Consider the following 20,399-nt stretch of genomic DNA (forward strand, 5'->3'; position numbering starts at 1 on the left):
CATTATGATCTCTATTTCCTGTATGATTTATCTCCATTGTAAGATTCATTTTCCGCATGGTCTGTGTCCTCCTATATGTCTCTATCATCTGTATGCTAAATCCCCACAGTACAATCAGGTATGGCTTTGTCTTCCTCCTCAGTACGTTATTTTTTTTGTGTACAAGTTCACAATAAAGAAAGATTTCATTGTGATTGGTTTAAAATAGCTTTCCTCATTAGTGGGAAAGTCTGGGCTGATAATGACAGTAATTATAGTACAGCCACTTGATATTGCCTCAGAAATAAGGAAGTGGACTTTGTATTAGTAATGTGTATTGTGTAGACTGCAGTAATGATACGAGGATATAACTCGGCTTCCGCACTAGTAAGAACATCGACAAAACTATGAGGGATCTTGTGAGAAAGACATTATTGAATTTGGATTGGATGTAGGATAAATTGTTCAATGGAATTATCATAGGATGTGTGATACCATTGACCCATATTGCCACCTCCTAATCCAGGTTATCAGGGGGCCGGATAGCTGTGCTGGAGTTTGAGGCCCAGCTATCTAGGATGCTACATACAGTGAACAGGGAGGGAGTGGGGTTAGTACACACCTGCTCATACTGATAAGATACACAGGTATTGGGCACTGGAAATACTGGCCACACAGGACATACAAAAGTCTCTGTTCTTTAATAATTTCATATTTATGTCATTATACTGTTCTGTATGCACTATTTATGGGATTGTAATCGTTATTGTGAAATAGACTGCAGCAAAATGTGATCTATATCTCATTGATATGTTAGGATGTGGTCAGTATTATGTTTGTTTCAAGTTGTGGTCAATATTGTTATAATTCTAAGGTTTGGTCAGTATTGTAATAGTAATTAACAGTTTTCTGAATATGTTGTCATTATTACGAAGTTCTAAGGTGTGGTCTAGACTGTAAAAGTTTCAATATTTGGTCAGTACAGTAAAAATGTTCCAAATATGTGGTCACTATTACAATAGCTCTAAGCCTATAAGGTATGGTCAACATTTAATAGATCTACACTATAATCTATAACGTAATAATTCACCAAATGTGGGATCAGTAATAAGGTGTAGCCAGTGCTGTAAAAGTTTTTCTTATGCATTGTCACTAATATTTTTTCTCAGGTGTGGTCAGTATTGTATTGAAAAACTTTTAATCAAGTTTGGTCAGTACCTTGGTATTGTAAAAGTTTAAGTTATGGTCACTTAATTGTAATATAGTTCTCCTATCATGTGTTCAGTATTGTAATAGTTTTTCTAAGGTGTGGTCAGTCTCGTTATAGATTTTCATTATGTGTGATAGTATTGTAATAGATTTTCTAAAGTGTGGTCAGTTTTGTAATATTTTTCATTATGTGTGATAGTATTGCAGTAAGTTTTCTAAGGTGTGGTCAGTTTAAACGTATAGTAAAACTTCCAATCAAATGTGGTCAGTATTGCAGTAAGAAACACTATTTCATATGCTGAACATATGAGATGTTCATTTAAAAATCTGTCCTAGAGGCTTGCATAAAATTTAGGATAGAATTATCATCATGTCATACTTCCTGAGCCATGTGATTTTGGTGTAAGACCTGATGTTTAAACTGTTATTGCTAACATAGCCAAGCAGGTGTGTACAGGTGTACCTATGTTCAGGTGTGTGCAGGTGTGTACAGGTGTACCTATGTTCAGGTGTGTACAGGTGTACCTATGTTCAGGTGTGTACAGGTGTACCTATGTTCCTATACGAACTGCTGAAGTATCAAGGGGACAAGCATGGAGGGGAGTTTGGAATAATCAGCTGACTGAATTATTCAGGTTCAGACCTGCCGAGGTGTAAATTATTCAGGGGTAGAAAGTATACTGCGATGGGTTGTGTGACAGGCATGCTAATGTATGCTGTCAATCAGTGCCTAGTCACTTCTGGCCATCAGATATGGCCCCTGGTCCTACCACATGAATGCTTGCTCATAATCCCCATGACTAAATCAAAACTGAATTTTCTGTGAAATTGACATGAAATTAAAATAAATCACTGCAGCAGGGGGTTAAGATCACTATTAATCAGGCTGCTTTGGTCTTAAAACAAAGAGAGGTCAAATTGAAAAATCCAAGCAGAAACTCTGCTATTGGCCTTTCTTTATAAAGATAATTGGGACTGTGATAAAAGGACAACCCTCTTGTATAAGGCTATTGTGTATTGTAATAATTGGATAGCTCTCCATATAAGGATTTTGTGTACTGTAATAATAGGACAACCCTCTACAATAAGGAGATTTTGTACTGTAATGCTAGCTAGGACATCCCTCTGCTATAAGGATATTGCAGCACTGTAATCAAAATGACAATCTTTTCCTGTGATGATATTGTTTAATGTAAATATACAATACCATTGTAAGGCTATCAGACAATATAATGACTAGACAGAGTGACTTTGTGTGGACTTAATTTATAATGTAATTGCTGTAATCTTCTAATCCAGCTTCAAAGGTTGTTAGTTCCATCTGCTAAGGTCTCGGTAAGTGATCGACACCGTGACTTAGCAACAGTGTCATCACTTGTAAGTCAGGAAATGGTGTTGGCCGTTAGCATTGTTCCGTCACTTGGTTCTAAAGTTATTGTCCCATCAGGTCTTCTAATACTCCAGTTATGACCTGTCTTGATCAGGAGCTAATGGCCTTATCAGTTTGTTGGAGAATAATTTACATACTGATGAATAATAGTTTGCATAATGTACAACAGAAACTTTTTGCATATTGTTTCTGTATCAAAGGTAAAATGTTTCTGACAAGGTCAAAGAATTAAGGTCCGTCTAGGCTAGTATGTTACTTCGTTTGATAAATTCCTCTGGACTGGTTACTGTATTTGACCGCAAATAAGCCCCCACCCCTAGTGCAAAAAAAAGACCAAAAGTAGGGAGGGGGCTTAATTGCAAGTACCCCCCTGTTCACAAATGTCCACCATCTTGGATATAACCACTGACTTGATCTATGACCACACTAAAAATCATGTACTTATAGTTGTTCATGTTGTGAAAACAACAACTAACAAATAGAATATTCCAAGGATATTTGCCGAAGTGGGGAGGGGGCTTATTTGCAGTCAAATACGGTAATAGGTATCTGTGTACAGTACAAAATATCCTTATAGTAGAGGGTAGTCCTATCATGATAGTTGATTGGTCCTCTAAGCTAGTGTGGCTTGGTTGGTAGTTCTCTGTAGACAAGCTTTAGTGTGACTTGGTTAATAGGTCCCTGTAGACAAATGTGACTTGGTTGATTTGGGGTCCCTGTAGGCTAGAATTAGTTTGCGAAAATACATGTCATAGGGTCAGTAGGTAGAGTGTGAACTGATTTTACAACTTGTAACCTGTATTGTTGACAGACTCTTGTTTGTCAAGTCTGATATCATAAATTTACACTCTTATTTCATTGAGGTTTTTCTCCTGTCGTGACGAAACTTACATGAGTGCTGCATAAATCTTGCATGGACAATATTGATTTCACAGATATCTTTAAATATAACATTACGTTTTTAACATTTTTGGTAAGTGTGAGTTTGGAATGCATTTTGTCATACACATTGTTTCATTCCCATGTTCAATCTGCCCCTCCCCCTGAGGGTAACGTGTGATAGGTAATATACTGGTGTCATATTCTGTGACCTGTTTGTATAATACATACATGATCAACCCAAAAATTTTAGAACATGCTCATACATAATCAATATGAAGTCAGAAACCGTCCTTGGGTATTGAGTGGGCCAGATAGTATTTCACACTGTTGGTTGTGTGGGTTTAGGATGAGCTGGGAATATTTGGGTAACTGCAAACGATTGTTTGGACACAACAAATAGAGGGACTTATGGGTCATGTAAACTTGGCTAGCGTTGTCAGTCTATTGGCTAAGCTCACATGCCAAAAAGGTTAGGGTCTTACTAGGACCAGCATTAGTGAAGGGCTGGGACTCGGCCCCACAACGCCACGGTCAGCAGTGTGGACACAGCGCTGGACTGGAAAAGTTGATCTTTATCGTAGGCATTTCTTGAGAGAGAAAGAAAAAATCAATGGGGAGGATTTAAAACGGTGGTACATAAAGTGATACGAAGGTATTTTACGGGTAAAGGATTGTAAAGTCATGTCAATTAAGTTACTGAACTTTCTTGAATGACTTGGGTGACTATGCTTTCTTTTTGGAATTTTTTTCCATTTCTTTTAAAAAGTTTTTCGTTTGATGTGCTTTTGATATGTTTTGTGTGTTGTCAGACAAGTCAGTTACACAAGATAGTTACTAGATTTGCTGGAGATTTACCTGTGGAACGACTCAAAGACTCTGCTGGGTCATCTTGTATCATAGGATTAATGTCTAGTTTTGTTCTGCTCCATTTTACGTTTTGTCATGGACATTTGATGTTCATTTAGGTCAAAGATGCGTATTTGTTCGGTTTTTTGAATGATTTGGGTTCTTTTCTTCAAGAAGAAAACATGTGTCTTTGTCGCTGTGGTTGATGCATCCTTGGAAATATGGTGGTTGTTATTAGAGTTGATAGTCGGTGTTGTAGTTCCAATACTGTTGGCTACAATGGTTGTTCCTGGTTTCTGTGATGATAACATTTCATAAAAAAGTGGAGGATGGTAACCGGTAAGCTGGTTTCCATGGTGATGGTTTCTAGAGAGGGTGTAATTTGTAGTGGAGAGAGTTTTATCTCATCGTAAAAAGCATGGTGAGATTCAACTCCTCCAACTGCAGGATGCGCCATTTTGCCGCTAACATACTTAACATCACAGTCGCCATGACAAAGAAAACTGACTAGTTGGTTCCTGTCTGACATACTGGTATCCTTGGACCTTCAGTGTAAGTATTGTCACCAGGTAAGTGACCTTTATATACAGTCAAAAGTACAGGTAGATGTGTTATGACTTCCCTCAGCTGATGGTAGACAAACTATAACTACTGCCACTGCCTCTGGTTCAGATAAAAAAAAAAAATGAAACTCAAACTTGTATCACAATGTGTAGTAGTACATCTTAACTATGTCACTCAGTGACCTTCATCTCATGGTGAATTTCATCTCAAGGTCAAAGGTCAAATATATAAAAATGCTCTCCATGAATGTCTAGGATGAAATCATGTTTTTAGCTTTTAAATATATCTTTGTAAAGTAATATCTTTATAAAACTATCAATATATCTGCATGAAGAATAGAAAATGTATGATATACTGTAATTAGGTCACTGTGACTTCCATCTCAAGGTCAAAAGGTAATCGAATTATTAGATATTGTATCTGATAAATCAGTATATCTATTACTACTTAGAGATAATTTGAAACAATATATTTTTTTCCATTTTAATCCTCAACAACCAATGTAACAAATATGTAGTGAGTGTAGAGATGTACCAGTACCAGTATATGGGTAATTAAACATAGAAATTTAAATTATGAGTGCATAGTAAGTAAATGTGAAGATATACCAGCTATACCTGCATAGTAAATGTAAGATATAAAGGTACAAGTATAAGGTCTTACCCATTGTGGGTAAGAGCCAACATAAATAATGATAAGGTGCTGTGCTTGCTGCAAGAATGGATTCCTAATGGTGCTTTAGATATAATTTCAGCTTTACACTAAATATGAATATTTTCTAATTTGTTGGAAACATATTTTGGACGGAAATGTTCTTATTTATGTTAAAGATTTAAAAGATAGTTTTTATCAAAGCAAAACATGAGAGCTGACATAGCAGGAAAGATTAACATGACAGATGTCACCTCTACCAAACTAAACTGTACCACCACAACCGACATTACTGATTTATAGTTTATTGGGCTTAAGCTGACAAGTTACGAACCATATATCAGTAGGTTTCCAAGAACCCGATTTCAGCCATCTTGGAACTCATCCTTGGTTCACCCTGCTACCTCCTTACACACCAACATATTTGTTCATTTTCATGTTCTGCTTTTTTCATTTCATGACAATTAAATGTAGTAACTTAGGTACTTGCATATCAGTTTGTATAATTTCATTAATTTTTTTTGTTAAATCTTAATTCAAAAATTTAAAAGAAGTACTCTCAAGTTCAGTTGGAAATAATTTAACACTGCAATAGAAACTGGAATTACACCACTCACAGACTGAACTATAAAAGATTTATTACTTTAGACTTGATTTCATTGCATTACCAAAGGCAAAAACAAACAACTTCAACATAATTTGACCCATATGTTCAACAAACTTATTTGATATTACATGTACATGTATCATTACCGTTTGATATTGAGTATATATCGAGAGAGAAAAAAGACAAATAATTGTGTATGAGAGCTATTGCATTGTTTATTGGACAAAAGAACGAGGATTGAAGATTCTGATCTTTCCTACAACAGCACTTCTTAATTACAGCTAATGTGTATGTTTGTACAAGCAAAGCACAGACTGTTAACTAACAAGTACATTGAGATACCAGTACTTTATGAACAAACTGACGGAGGGTTGGTGACCTGTTGGCAAACAGACAGACGAGGTAAATGATAGACCTCCCACCACATAATGCCTCCGTGCATGGAATTAGTCTTTGGTAAAGATCACTGATGGGTCTTAACTTGCAATATCAGGTTTGACAACATTCGTTCATTGATGAAAACAGAATCATTGTAAGCATAACATGTTGAGTATCCATATTCCATTTAAATCATAACTTCTGTCGAAGATTTTATTTAGGTCAATAATTTTCAAATTACCATGTCTAAATTAGATTAAAATAGAAACTTACTTCATAGGTTTGCTTAAAAAAGAAAGGTAGCATTCTTTCTTGCAAAGTGTTATAAAATAGAGTGTTACAGGTCAATTAGGCCTTTTATTGTAGAACTTGACGGACTGAATTGACCCTCTTGTTGATAATCAGTTTGATGTGGAAGAAACAGATCATACAAAGATAATGCAGAATGGACATTGACCTGATGGAACTGGATTTACCCCTTTAGGTCTGGTTTCCAACTTTAGGTGCAGGATCCCTGATGGAGTTCATCATTTAATGGGTTTGAAGTCAGTTTATGTTGTTATGACTTTTACAAAAATAAAGTTATTCTGTCTAACTAATTACTGTTTTGTTTTAAATCAAGTGGCAATATATACATGATGGACAGAAAACAAAATTCACCTTTCTACTTATACAAATTTATAGTCTGCAACAGGTTTGCACAAAATGGAAGTCACTGTAAGTAGGGGAGGGGGGGGAGGGGTATGCCATGAACCTTGCTGGCCAATGTCTTGGATGTCTCCATTGAATGGATGGTGTGGTCACTCTAAAAACAGAGTACTTCATTTAGGCTTTGAAACACATAAACTCAGTGAAGTCAGGAATTTATAAAATGCAACTAATATTTTTATCTTTGTGGATGTTAATATAACCTGTTGCTGAACTCATCCGACATTGATATTTTGTACAGTTTCCTTTATTCTTGTTACAGATTGGAGATAGCTTTGGTCTGTGTTATTTAGTATACTGTACATAGATCACATGGCCTATCCTGTTATTTCGAAATTACCTGCATGGCCTATACTGTTATTTCGTAATTACCTACATGGCCTATCCTGTTATTTCGAAATTACCTACATGGCCTATACTGTTATTTCGTAATTACCTACAGGTCGCTAATTTAGTGATCGAGATAATCCCTTTATGGCCACACCTGTAAGTTGTCAGACAAACAGAACAGCGCAGTCAGCTTTTTTCTATATAATGCTTATTTTTCCAAGAGGAAATGTTTTTTTTTCTAAATTCTTTGGTTGACTCATTTTGGATAGGCCAGAACTTGATATAGTACATGACAGTAATTCTGGATAGGTCAGGATCTAATTTAGTACATTTCAGAACATTTATTTACTTGCAGTTCTCATAACGTCTCAATAATCTAAATTTGGTTCTATATTCGTCAATGTCACATTTTAATCTGTTGTCACTCTGGTTTTTCACACTTGGAATCGTAGAGTTGGATGACACATTGCACAGATACTAAGTATTTGTTCTGTAAGATGGGTAGCATGCATGGATACGAAGATTTGATCGTACACCTGCTGTAGGCAGGGGTGTGTGATAAGGTCTTCTGAAGGCCAGTCAATCTGGGACAGTACAGAACATATCACAAGACATGATATTGGGCTAACCTTTACCCACTGGCTGAAGTGTCCTCAGCCTCAGTCAAAGTCGGCACTGATAGGACGGGTACCTCTTCACCTCCTTGCCAGCAGCAGGACAAGACAATCTCGCCACTTGCAGACAAGACACAACTTGTCCTGGCGCAGTTGTCACAAAATATTTTCACATGATTTAATAATTGAGGCCCAATTCGGGGTAATCATACAGCAAGAAACTATCTAGGGCCTTATTAGAAGTATACTGTAGCTATAAGAGTCCCCGATATAATTGAATGTAATATCACATGGAGGTATTCACACAGCATGTGACTATATATGAGGCCCCATTAGGGGTTATCACAGCATGTCACTATATGTGAGGCCCCATACAGGGTTATCTTCATTTAACTGTGCAGGGCATTTTTGGGGATAATGTAAAAGTGGACATTTTTTGGTTGTGGAAAATTCTTGTTTTTACATGTTGAGTAATTTAATGCGAAATTATCCATGTGTGAATATTTATTAGTACATTATTTAGTTTATAGATGTACAGAAGGTATCTATTTCAGAACCTGATTGCCAGGGCAAAAAGTTTCAAACCATGAACAGTTTAAAGAGTTATGATACGGACATTTGATTTCCATCCGCGAAAAGTTCCACCTTTACAGTACTGTAACTACTGGGTATCTGAGCATGAGGCCCCATTTGGGGTAATCATAAAGCATCATGGTACTATCAGGGAGGTACCATCGTATTAAAACGAATTTGTGTGCAAAAAATGAACTTGTTCATTGCTGAGAGACTAATCATATTTAAATAGCATTATGACTATGGAAGTAAGTATGTAAACAAGCAAACATAATTAGCCAACTTTACCTGGCTGGAGAGATTTAAATACCTCTAATGGGTTCGTCAATATATCACAGACACTGTCAACATCAGAAATTAATGCCCTAGTGAATTTCTGTTTAAAAAAAAAAGAAAGGTTCTTGTGACCTGTTTATGAAAAAAAAAATGAAAGTGACAAGCTGATTATATTTGTGTTTGTTGTTTCGTACCGAATACAGACATTGGAAATTGGCTGTATCATATCGACTCCATACCATCTATTTATTTTTCTTTTCGTAAATACAACAGCACACATACAATGTCAGTCAGTAAGGGCTCATCTTCAAATTAACCGACTCAAATTTGCGCGTAGTTTCTGACCACGAAACTTTGTATTGACAAAATGGTTTGTAAGCCTATAAATTTATATATACTGTATGCATGTTTAATGGTATGAATACAGAACAGCATCATAGTTCTTCGGTGAAAATACAATCAAATCAAATAATACATAGTACTCGTGGTCAAGCAGCACTGTATTAAGGTCCCAATTAATTTTAATTTGTTCTTTTTGTTTTAAATTTATTACGATTGATATTAATATGGCGGTTAGCTGGTGTTATCTTGGATAAGGTGATAAAGGTGGCGTATGATTGAAATGTTTGTCAGCAGAAATTAGCCACTGTATTGACTCTGGTTATCAGGAGTTAGATAAAGAATCGGTTTATCAGCCCACAATCACAAACACTAGAGCCACAAAGACACTCGGTAGGCTTACAGAAGTCAGTACAACAAGGTCTTTGTTTTCTCATCCTCAGCTAGGATATCATTTGAATGGTTTTTGGTTGTATAAATTCAAACATTCTTTTTACATAATTGTTTATCTATAATACACTGTTATCCGAAAAAATCATCTTTTTGTGGCAAGGAGTGACCAGTTTCTGAGCCTTTCGAGTGAAAATTGCCAAATAACAGAATTAACTCATTCACCCCTGAAATTTCATAATGAACTATTCCAACCTTTGAATTGGAAGAGTTCAAATGTGTTTTCAGGGGTGAATGAGTTAAAGCAACATTAAACAGTAAGGTGTGTCACATTTGTTTTTCTGGTCATTTAGTTTGTAATTACTTTCTTAACTCTGACAATTTAAGAATCCCTGTCCCACTGTACTGTGGTTTAAATTCTTTTTGGATATAACTGTTGCAAAGTTGGCCCAAGAGACTTTTGTTGACCAGTTAGCTAAATTGGTTAGAGCTATGGTAGAAAAATCCAAAGTCCATAGTTCGAATACCGGTCTAGGCCTGCCGAATTTTTACATTCCAAACACTGTTGTTGATTATATTGTGTTTATTTTGTCTTTTTTGTTTTTCATAAAAGTCCCGCGATGTATGGTTTTCTATTCAGAAACGATTTATTAATGCTATAGTTACGCCGGAAAAAAACATTTTCCAATACTTAGTTGCACAATCCTATTGTCATCATTGCACGGCTCCATGACATGTCCAATTTCTGTGCCTACCCGTTCATATCACACAATGTGTGTATTGTGATACCCTTATGGTCCAAAATTACCGAAATTTAAGGGGAGAAGAGGGAGGGGGGAATCGAGAATAATGTGTCGACTTTTGTTTCTGCTACATTTCTGAAGACAACAATGCTTTGCAATGGGTATACTTACATTTACTAAGAATAAATGAGGACACACACCAGGATATCATTCTTTCAGATATGGTGCTTTTGAAATTGCCAGATCAACCTAGCCCGTGTGCTTACACATAGTTTTGGTATGCAGACGCCAAGGAGGACAAGTTGTGACGTACAAAAAATCATATTGAGAAAAATATACTTTTTCCAGGCTCTTTTATTCTAATCTAATAAAAATGTTTACTTTTCCAGAGGTATTGAAGTTAAATATTTTGAACTGAGTTGCTTTTATCTAAGTTCCTAGTAGCTCTAAATAGACGTAAAAGTAGTGGTCAGATTTGTGACCCAAAAACTGATGATGTCAACAAATTTATGCATGCAGCGATGGACAAAGGATCACAATCTGTTTAAAACCAGATCTTTAATTATACTGCAATACTCTACCTTCCAGTCAAAGAATGTAGGGTATCAGAGTGGAATTAAAGATCTGGTTTTGATAAGATTGAAAGGATCAGACCACAGAAACTGGACTTACAGCAATATTTTTTGGGGATTCCTTTCGTGTCATTTGACTCATATAGATGTAGTGCAAACTGAATCCTGGGTTGTTTTTCAATTTGTTAATTGTATAGTTTCTATGAATGTGAATTTGGTTCTCTATATGAATGAAAGACAGTAGCTTGTACCATGTGGTACATATATTGAAGATGGTAACAGACTGCCACTTTAAATGGTCACACATTTTGTTATATGTCATAACAGCTCATCAATTGACTGACCTAATCTGATGGATGACATCTCTCATAACGATATAGCAATAGTAGCAAGCAGTCACATGGCACTCCACTCAATATTCCAGATAGGGTGGTCGGGTGGTGCAGTGGATAGCGCACTTGCCTTTCACCAAGGTGGCCTGGGTTCGATTCCCCGATCGGACGTGAAAAGGTTGGGGTCACCTGCCCGACCACGTGGGTTTTCTCCGGGAACTCCAGTTTCCTCCCACACTAAGACCTCCACACGCTAACATCCGGGCCAACAAGAGTGATTAATATAAGTTGAAATAACTTGTTTCATAATTGTTGTAAAATAAATAAAGTTTATATATTAATATTCCAGATAAAGACATTATACATAGACATCTGAAATACTATCAACTGTTATATTTCTATTATTTAGGGTTATCTCCCTTCTGGCAATCTTATAGGCAAGTACATGTAATTCTAGTAATTTATTCTTATACAATTGACAACATATTCCTGGAAATTTTACAGCAATTTATTTCTATGTATTTTATAGCAATCTATTGTTAATAGCTGTAGCTATTTATTTTAACTTATTAGATGTTCTTATCTCACTGAACTTTTCAAATTTGGCCAGACACTGGGAAAGCATTTCTTATCATACAGTAGATAAATCTTACCACACAGTACATGTCTTATCAGACAGTGCATGTGTCTATCAAACAGTACATGTCCAACAACAAAGTAGATGTGTCTATCAAACAGTACATGTTTTATCACACAGTAGATGTGTCTATCAAACAGTACATGTCTTATCACACAGTGCATGTGTCTATAAAACAGTACATGTCTTACAACAAAGTAGATGTGTCTATCAAACAGTACATGTCTTATCACGCAGTAGATGTGTCTATAAAACAGTAAATGTTTTATCACACAGTAGATGTGCCTATCAAAGTACATGTTTTATCACACAGTAGATGTGGCTATAAAACAGTACATGTCTTATAACAAAGTAGATGTGTCTATCAAACAGTAAATGTTTTATCACACAGTAGATGTGTCTATCAAACAGTAAATGATTTATCACAAAGTAGATGTGTCTATCAAACAGTACATGTCTTATCACGCAGTAGATGTGTCTATCAAATAGTACATGTCTTCTTATCACACAGTAGATGTGTCTATAAAACAGTACATGTTTTATCACACAGTAGATGTGTCTATAAAACAGTACATGTCTTACAACAAAGTAGATGTGTCTATCAAACAGTACATGTCTTACAACAAAGTAGATGTATCTATGAAACAATAAATGTTTTATTACACAGTAGATGTGTCTATCAAACAGTAAATGATTTATCACAAAGTAGATGTGTCTATCAAACAGTACATGTCTTATCACTCAGTAGATGTATCTATAAAACAATAAATGTTTTATCACACAGTAGATGTGTCTATCAAACAGTAAATGATTTATCACACAGTAGATGTGTCTGTCAAACAGTAATTGTATTACAACAAACTAGATGTGTCTATCAAACAGTACATGTCTTATCACACAGTAGATGTGCCTATCAAAGTACATGTTTTATCACACAGTAGATGTATCTATAAAACAGTACATGTCTTACAACAAAGTAGATGTGTCTATAAAACAGTACATGTGTTCTTATAACATAGTAGATGTGTCTATCAAACAGTACATGTTGTGTCTATCAAACAGTACATGTCTTACAACAAATTAGATGTGTCTATAAAACAGTACATGTTCTTACAACAAAGTAGATGTGTCTATCAAACAGTACATCTCTTCTTCTCACAAAGTAGGTGTGTCTATAAAACAGTACATGTGTTCTTATAACATAGTAGATGTGTCTATCAAACAGTACATCTACTGTGTGATAAAACATTTATTGTTTTATAGATACATCTACTGAGTGATAAGACATGTACTGTTTGATAGACACATCTACTGTGTGATAAGAACACATGTACTGTTTTATAGACACATCTAATTTGTTGTAAGACATGTACTGTTTGATAGACACAACATGTACTGTTTGATAGACACATCGACTATGTGATAAGAACACATGTACTGTTTTATAGACACACCTACTTTGTGAGAAGAAGAGATGTACTGTTTGATAGACACATCTACTGTGTGATAAGAAGACATGTACTATTTGATAGACACATCTACTGCGTGATAAGACATGTACTGTTTGATAGACACATCTACTTTCTAATAAGACATGTAGTTTGATAGGCACATCTACTGTGTGATTAGACATGTACTGTTTGATAGACACACTTTGTTGTAAGACATGTACTGTTTGATAAATACATCTAGTTTGTTGTAATACAATTACTGTTTGATAGACACATCTACTGTGTGATAAGACATGTAATGTTTAATAGACACATCTACTATGTGATAAGAACAAATGTACTGTTTTATAGACACATCTACTTTGTGATAAGAAGAGATGTACTGTTTGATAGACACATCTATTTTGTTTTAAGACATGTACTGTTTGATAGACACATCGACTATGTGATAAGAACACATGTACTGTTTTATAGACACATCTAATTTGTTGTAAGACATGTACTGTTTGATAGACACACTTTGTTGTAAGACATGTACTGTTTTATAGATACATCTAATGTGTGATAAAACATGTACTTTGATACGCACATCTACTGTGTGATAAGACATGTACTGTCTAATAGACACATCTACTATGTGATAAGAACAAATGTACTGTTTTATAGACACATCTAATTTGTTGTAAGACATGTACTGTTTGATAGACACAACTACTTTGTTGTAAGACAAGTACTGTTTTATAGACACATCTACGGTGTGATAAAACATTTACTGTTTTATAGACTCATCTACTGTGTCGTAAGACAAGTACTGTTTTATAGACAGATCTACTTTGTGATAAGACATGTACTGTTTGATAGAAACATCTACTGTGTGATAAGAACACATGTACTGTGTTATAGACACATCTACTATGTGATAAGAACACATGTACTGTTTTAGAGACACATCTACTATGTGATAAGAACACATGTACTGTTTTATAGACACATCTAATTTGTTGTAAGACATGTACTGTTTGATAAATACATCTAGTTTGTTGTAATACAATTACTGTTTGATAGACACATCTACTGTGTTGTAAGACATGTAGTTTGATAGGCACATCTACTGTGTGATAAAACATTTACTGTTTGATAGACACATCTACTTCGTTGTTAGACATGTACTGTTTTATAGACACATCTAATTTGTTGTAAGACATGTACTGTTTGATAGACACATCTATTTTGTTTTAAGACATGTACTGTTTGATAGACACATGCAATGTGTGATAAGACATGTACTGTTTGATAGAAACATCTACTGTGTGATAAGAACACATGTACTGTGTTATAGACACATCTACTATGTGATAAGAACACATGTACTGTTTTAGAGACACATCTACTATGTGATAAGAACAAATGTACTGTTTTATAGACACATCTAATTTGTTGTAAGACATGTACTGTTTGATAAATACATCTAGTTTGTTGTAATACAATTACTGTTTGACAGACACATCTACTGTGTGATAAATCATTTACTGTTTGATAGACACATCTACTTTCTAATAAGACATGTAGTTTGATAGGCACATCTACTGTGTGATTAGACATGTACTGTTTGATAGACACATCTACTTTGTCTTACAACAAAGTAGATGTGTCTATCAAACAGTACTTGTCTTACAACAAAGTAGATGTGTCTATCCAAATGTACATGTGTTCTTATCACTCAGTAGATGTATCTATAAAACAATAAATTTTTTATCACACAGTAGATGTGTCTATCAAACAGTATATGTCTTACAACAATCTAGATGTATTTATCAAACAGTGCATGTTTTATCACACAGTAGATGTGCCTATCAAACTACATGTCTTATTAGAAAGTAGATGTGTCTATCAAACAGTACATGTCTTATCACAAAGTAAATCTGTCTATAAAACAGTACTCGTCTTACAACAAAGTAGATGTGTCTATAAAACAGTACATGTCTAACAACAAAGTAGATGTGTCTATCAAACAGTACATGTCTTACAACAAAGTAGATGTGTCTATCAAACAGTAATTGTATTACAACAAACTAGATGTATTTATCAAACAGTACATGTCTTGCAACAAAGTAGATGTGTCTATCAAACAGTAAATGTTTTATCACACAGTAGATGTGCCTATCAAACTACATGTCTTATTAGAAAGTAGATGTGTCTATCAAACAGTACATGTCTTATCACACAGTAGATGTGTCTATAAAACAGTACATGTGTTCTTATCCCATAGTAGATGTGTCTATAAAACAGTAAATGTTTTATCACACAGTAGATGTGCCTATCAAACTACATGTCTTACAACACAGTAGATGTGTCTATCAAACAGTACATCTCTTCTTATCACAAAGTAGATGTGTCTATAAAACAGTACATGTCTAACAACAAAGTAGATGTGTCTATCAAACAGTACATGTCTTACAACAAAGTAGATGTGTCTATCAAAAAGTACATGTGTTCTTATCACTCAGTAGATGTATCTATAAAACAATAAATGTTTTATCACACAGTAGATGTGTCTATCAAAGTCTATCCAAATGTACATGTGTTCTTATCACTCAGTAGATGTATCTATAAAACAATAAATTTTTTATCACACAGTAGATGTGTCTATCAAACAGTATATGTCTTACAACAATCTAGATGTATTTATCAAACAGTGTATGTTTTATCACACAGTAGATGTGCCTATCAAACTACATGTCTTATTAGAAAGTAGATGTGTCTATCAAACAGTACATGTCTTACAACAAAGTAGATGTGTCTATCAAAAAGTACATGTGTTCTTATCACTCAGTAGATGTATCTATAAAACAATAAATGTTTTATCACACAGTAGATGTGTCTATCAAACAGTACATGTTTTATCACAAAGTAGATGTGTCTATCAAACAGTACATGTGTTACAACAAAGTAGATGTGTCTATCAAACAGAACATGTCTTACAACAAAGTAGATGTGTCTATCAAACAGTAATTGTATTACAACAAACTAGATGTATTTATCAAACAGTACATGTCTTGCAACAAAGTAGATGTGTCTATCAAACAGTAAATGTTTTATCACACAGTAGATGTGCCTATCAAACTACATGTCTTATTAGAAAGTAGATGTGTCTATCAAACAGTACATGTTTTGTCACAAAGTGGATGTGTCTATCAAACTAGATGTGTCTATAAAACAGTACTTGTCTTACAACAAAGTAGATGTGTCTATCAAACAGTACATGTCTTACAACAAAGTAGATGTGTCTATCAAAAAGTACATGTGTTCTTATCACTCAGTAGATGTATCTATAAAACAATAAATGTTTTATCACACAGTAGATGTGTCTATCAAACAGTACATGTCTTACAACAATCTAGATGTATTTATCAAACAGTGCATGTTTTATCACACAGTAGATGTGCCTATCAAACTACATGTCTTATTAGAAAGTAGATGTGTCTATCAAACAGTACATGTCTTACAACAAAGTAGATGTGTCTATCAAACAGTACATGTTTTGTCACAAAGTGGATGTGTCTATCAAACAGTACATGTTTTATCACAAAGTAGATGTGTCTATCAAACAGTACATGTGTTACAACAAAGTAGATGTGTCTATCAAACAGTACATGTCTTACAACAAAGTAGATGTGTCTATCAAACAGTACATGTCTTGTCACAAAGTAGCTGTGTCTTACCATGTAGTACATGTTTCATTCCACAGTACATGTTTCCTATCTGACAGTTCACATGTCTCATCACACAGTACACATGTGTCTTTTCACAAAATACATATTTCCAATCACACATGACATAGTTATTATCACATCCTAGAACTAAAGGGATGAAATGCTGTATAAACAGAGGCTGCATACCCCCACCCCCACCCACCCATAGTCCCACCCCACTTTCTTGGATCAGAGAAGTGGGGTCAATTTTGGGAAATATATGTAACTTATTAAAATGTTAACTCTTTAGAAATCTTGAAGTGATTTTAACTTAATATGGTCTTGAGCATCCTTAAGCCAAGTAGATTCAGTATTGTCTAAAAGGAAGGTGTGACCTCTTCTCCAAAGGGTAGAGATCTAGAGGTGGGGATATCAATAGGGAGATTATAGGAAATTTTGAAATTCTACTACCCTATAGTAAAATCCTACCCCTTGAGTTTCAATAAAGGAATTCTAACCTTATTTAGTGTGGAGAATCCTTAGTCCCTAGGTTGAGCACATCCTCCAATGATCCTAGCTGTTGATAGGATGTTAAACCCTGTACAACCATCCTTATGTCAAGGGGACTCAATCTTCCATTAAATGAAGGTAGTGGTTCCCCAAACAGTTGAGGGGTGGGGTAAAATAGGGGAAATAAATGTTTCTGTTTGGACCTTATCGTTTCCTTTATTTTTATTATCTAAAAATATCATCCCTTTATTTAAAGTGATTTTTACCTAATTTGCCCTAACCTATCTTAGTGTACTGCCGTATTACTTAAAAAAATCAAGATCCCAACTATGCAAACAAAAAGATACATGTAGGCATAAATTGACATATACATGTATATCCATGCTACTAGAATTGACTTTTGGGTCCAGTCCCATCCTGAAGAGTTAGTTCCTGCATCATTAATTGGAAATGGCCAAGATAATGCTCTAAAGCTACTCATATTTTTGCTGGGCATGGAGAGATAGATACAATTATGCTACTAAGAGAAGTGTTGTGGTTCAGCCCCGCCTCTGGAAATTTACTCCCTGGGTCATAGCATGGGATTGGTTGAGATCCCCACCCCATATCAAGACAAATACATTCAAATGACCAGAATTTGCCTCTGGGTCCATCTCTTCCTACCCACCCTATAACCGTATATACAATTGCCAGGCATGAAAACAAGAATTAGTCCCTGGGTCCAGCCTGACCCCTGGTGACTTTGGCTCCTGGGTTATATATAGTAGGGAAACAGTTGAGGTCCCAACTCTGTATGCAAATATATATTGAGGTGATGATACAGGCCCACTGGGCCTCTTGTTAACTTTACAGAATAAAAGAGATCCAACAGCTTTTTAAAGAGGTCATAGTGATTATCCAGCTGACAGTTTATCCACGGAATACACAACTACATCCATGAAAAATAGAGTATTTTATCAAAAAAGGTGACCACCAAAGTCTGCAATGTCAGGTGTGCTTCATGGCTGTAATTTAAAGAGACAATTGTTTGTCATCATATGGTTGATTGATTGTTTACATGATTATGCTGCATTATATTTTATTGAAATAATTTGTATCGTATAAAGTCAGTAAAATGTGTTCTTTATAGTGGTGAAGTTAACACAAAAGGAAGATTGCTGTGAAGTTGAGCAGGATGATACTCACATTGTAGGGTTTTGATTGGATGTGACTATGCCTTTAGAAGACGGTTTTGGAGCTGAGGAGACTGGATTGAGCTTCCCATTTTAGGTTTCTGATTCGACTTTGACTAAGTTTTGGAGCTGAGGAGAGTGGATTGAGCTTCACATTTTAGGTTTCTGATTCGACCTTGACTTAGTGAACCTGTGTTTGTCTTTGCAGCTATATCCACCTGACCTTGAATGCATATCCTGCCTGGTGACCTTTGAACATCTGGTATATGTATGTCAGAACACATTTGCTGTCCCCAATGATGTTGACTGGCTCCAGGATGGAAGGTACGTTTAGTAAAAAGTGCACTTGGTATAATAATGTGAAAAGTGCACTGGTATAGTAATGTAAAAAGTACACTGGTATAATAATGTAAATAGTGCACTTGGTATAATAATGGTAAAAGTACACTGGTATAATAACGTCAAAAATGCACTGGTATAAAAATGTAAAAAGTGTACTGGTATAATAATGTTTTTACATTTATTTTGCATACATGCCATATCTAACGATTTTGGCGTGAGACTCACAAAAAATAGCCTTCCAAAATGTCTCACGACGTGGGACCCATTTTTTACACTTTTTATTTCAAATATTTTGATCTCACGAAAAAACGTCCCATGTAATATCTGCCATTTTGACTTGGTATGAAATCGGTCTCTTGACACGAAAAGAAACAAAATTTGGTCAATCTTTGTGAATAAACAATAGCTACATGGATTCACACTGACCTTGGTCACTGAGAGGTCTGAAGTCACACGCCCGCTACTTAAATTACAGGCTAGACCAATTAACAGCATAGGTGAAAGATCTGAATGGCCTGGCCAGCCGATTTAGCAGGGCATGGCTTGGTAACTTGCTCACTGATGTCTGAACTGTTAAGCAATTTAATCAGTGACCCCACATCAAGTGGGGGCTAGTTGCTAATTAAGATGTGATGACAGTTGATATTACATTAAACAGCAACTTAAGAGCTGTTAATACCGAAAGGGAAATGTTGGAGGTAACTATAAAATTGAAACCGGACACTGACATTGAATCTGGAATTCATTCTCTTGCCGTCGCGATAGGATTGAGTGTTAATGAAAATAACATAAATAGAAGAAAACAAGTTTCTTTAGAATTGGATATATAAAAATAGTAGTTATTGGTTATTTTTTCCCAACAAATTAATATTAAATTTTCTGGGTTAACAAGGACATCCCTCTAGAATTTCTTATTTTTTTAATTACTCTTATTTTTTGCCTTTTATGTGATTTATTTACTTTTGAATGTTGATAGCTATATCTGGACCGTATGTCACATGTAAACCTTCCTAAAATCCTTTAAGATATCAATAAATCTTCAATTTTGGCCCTAGCAAAGTAATTAGCGGCTTCAGAATAACAAAAATGATTCAATACTATGTTATATGCTATATAATTTATGTTTTAAATGTCTCCCGAATTTCTCACGAATTCAGAGATAAAATCTCACTATTTTTGACCAAATCTCACTAAAAATAATCACTGATCTCA

At 35.1% G+C, this 20,399-nt stretch overlaps 1 protein-coding gene across 2 annotated transcripts in view; it reads left to right on the forward strand.

The window, feature by feature from the left end:
* LOC110442792 (protein SZT2-like) overlaps positions 1-20,399 on the forward strand; it is an 87,913-nt gene that overhangs the window by 31,206 nt on the left and 36,308 nt on the right. For both annotated transcript variants that reach the window (XM_021486576.1, XM_021486577.1), the window contains exon 21: positions 19,054-19,169. In XM_021486576.1, the coding sequence (XP_021342251.1) occupies positions 19,054-19,169 (116 nt within the window). The remainder of the gene's footprint in view (positions 1-19,053; positions 19,170-20,399) is intronic.

Source organism: Mizuhopecten yessoensis, unplaced genomic scaffold, assembly GCF_002113885.1.
Source record: "Mizuhopecten yessoensis strain PY_sf001 unplaced genomic scaffold, ASM211388v2 scaffold716301, whole genome shotgun sequence".
Classification (NCBI taxonomy): Eukaryota; Metazoa; Mollusca; class Bivalvia; order Pectinida; family Pectinidae; genus Mizuhopecten; species Mizuhopecten yessoensis.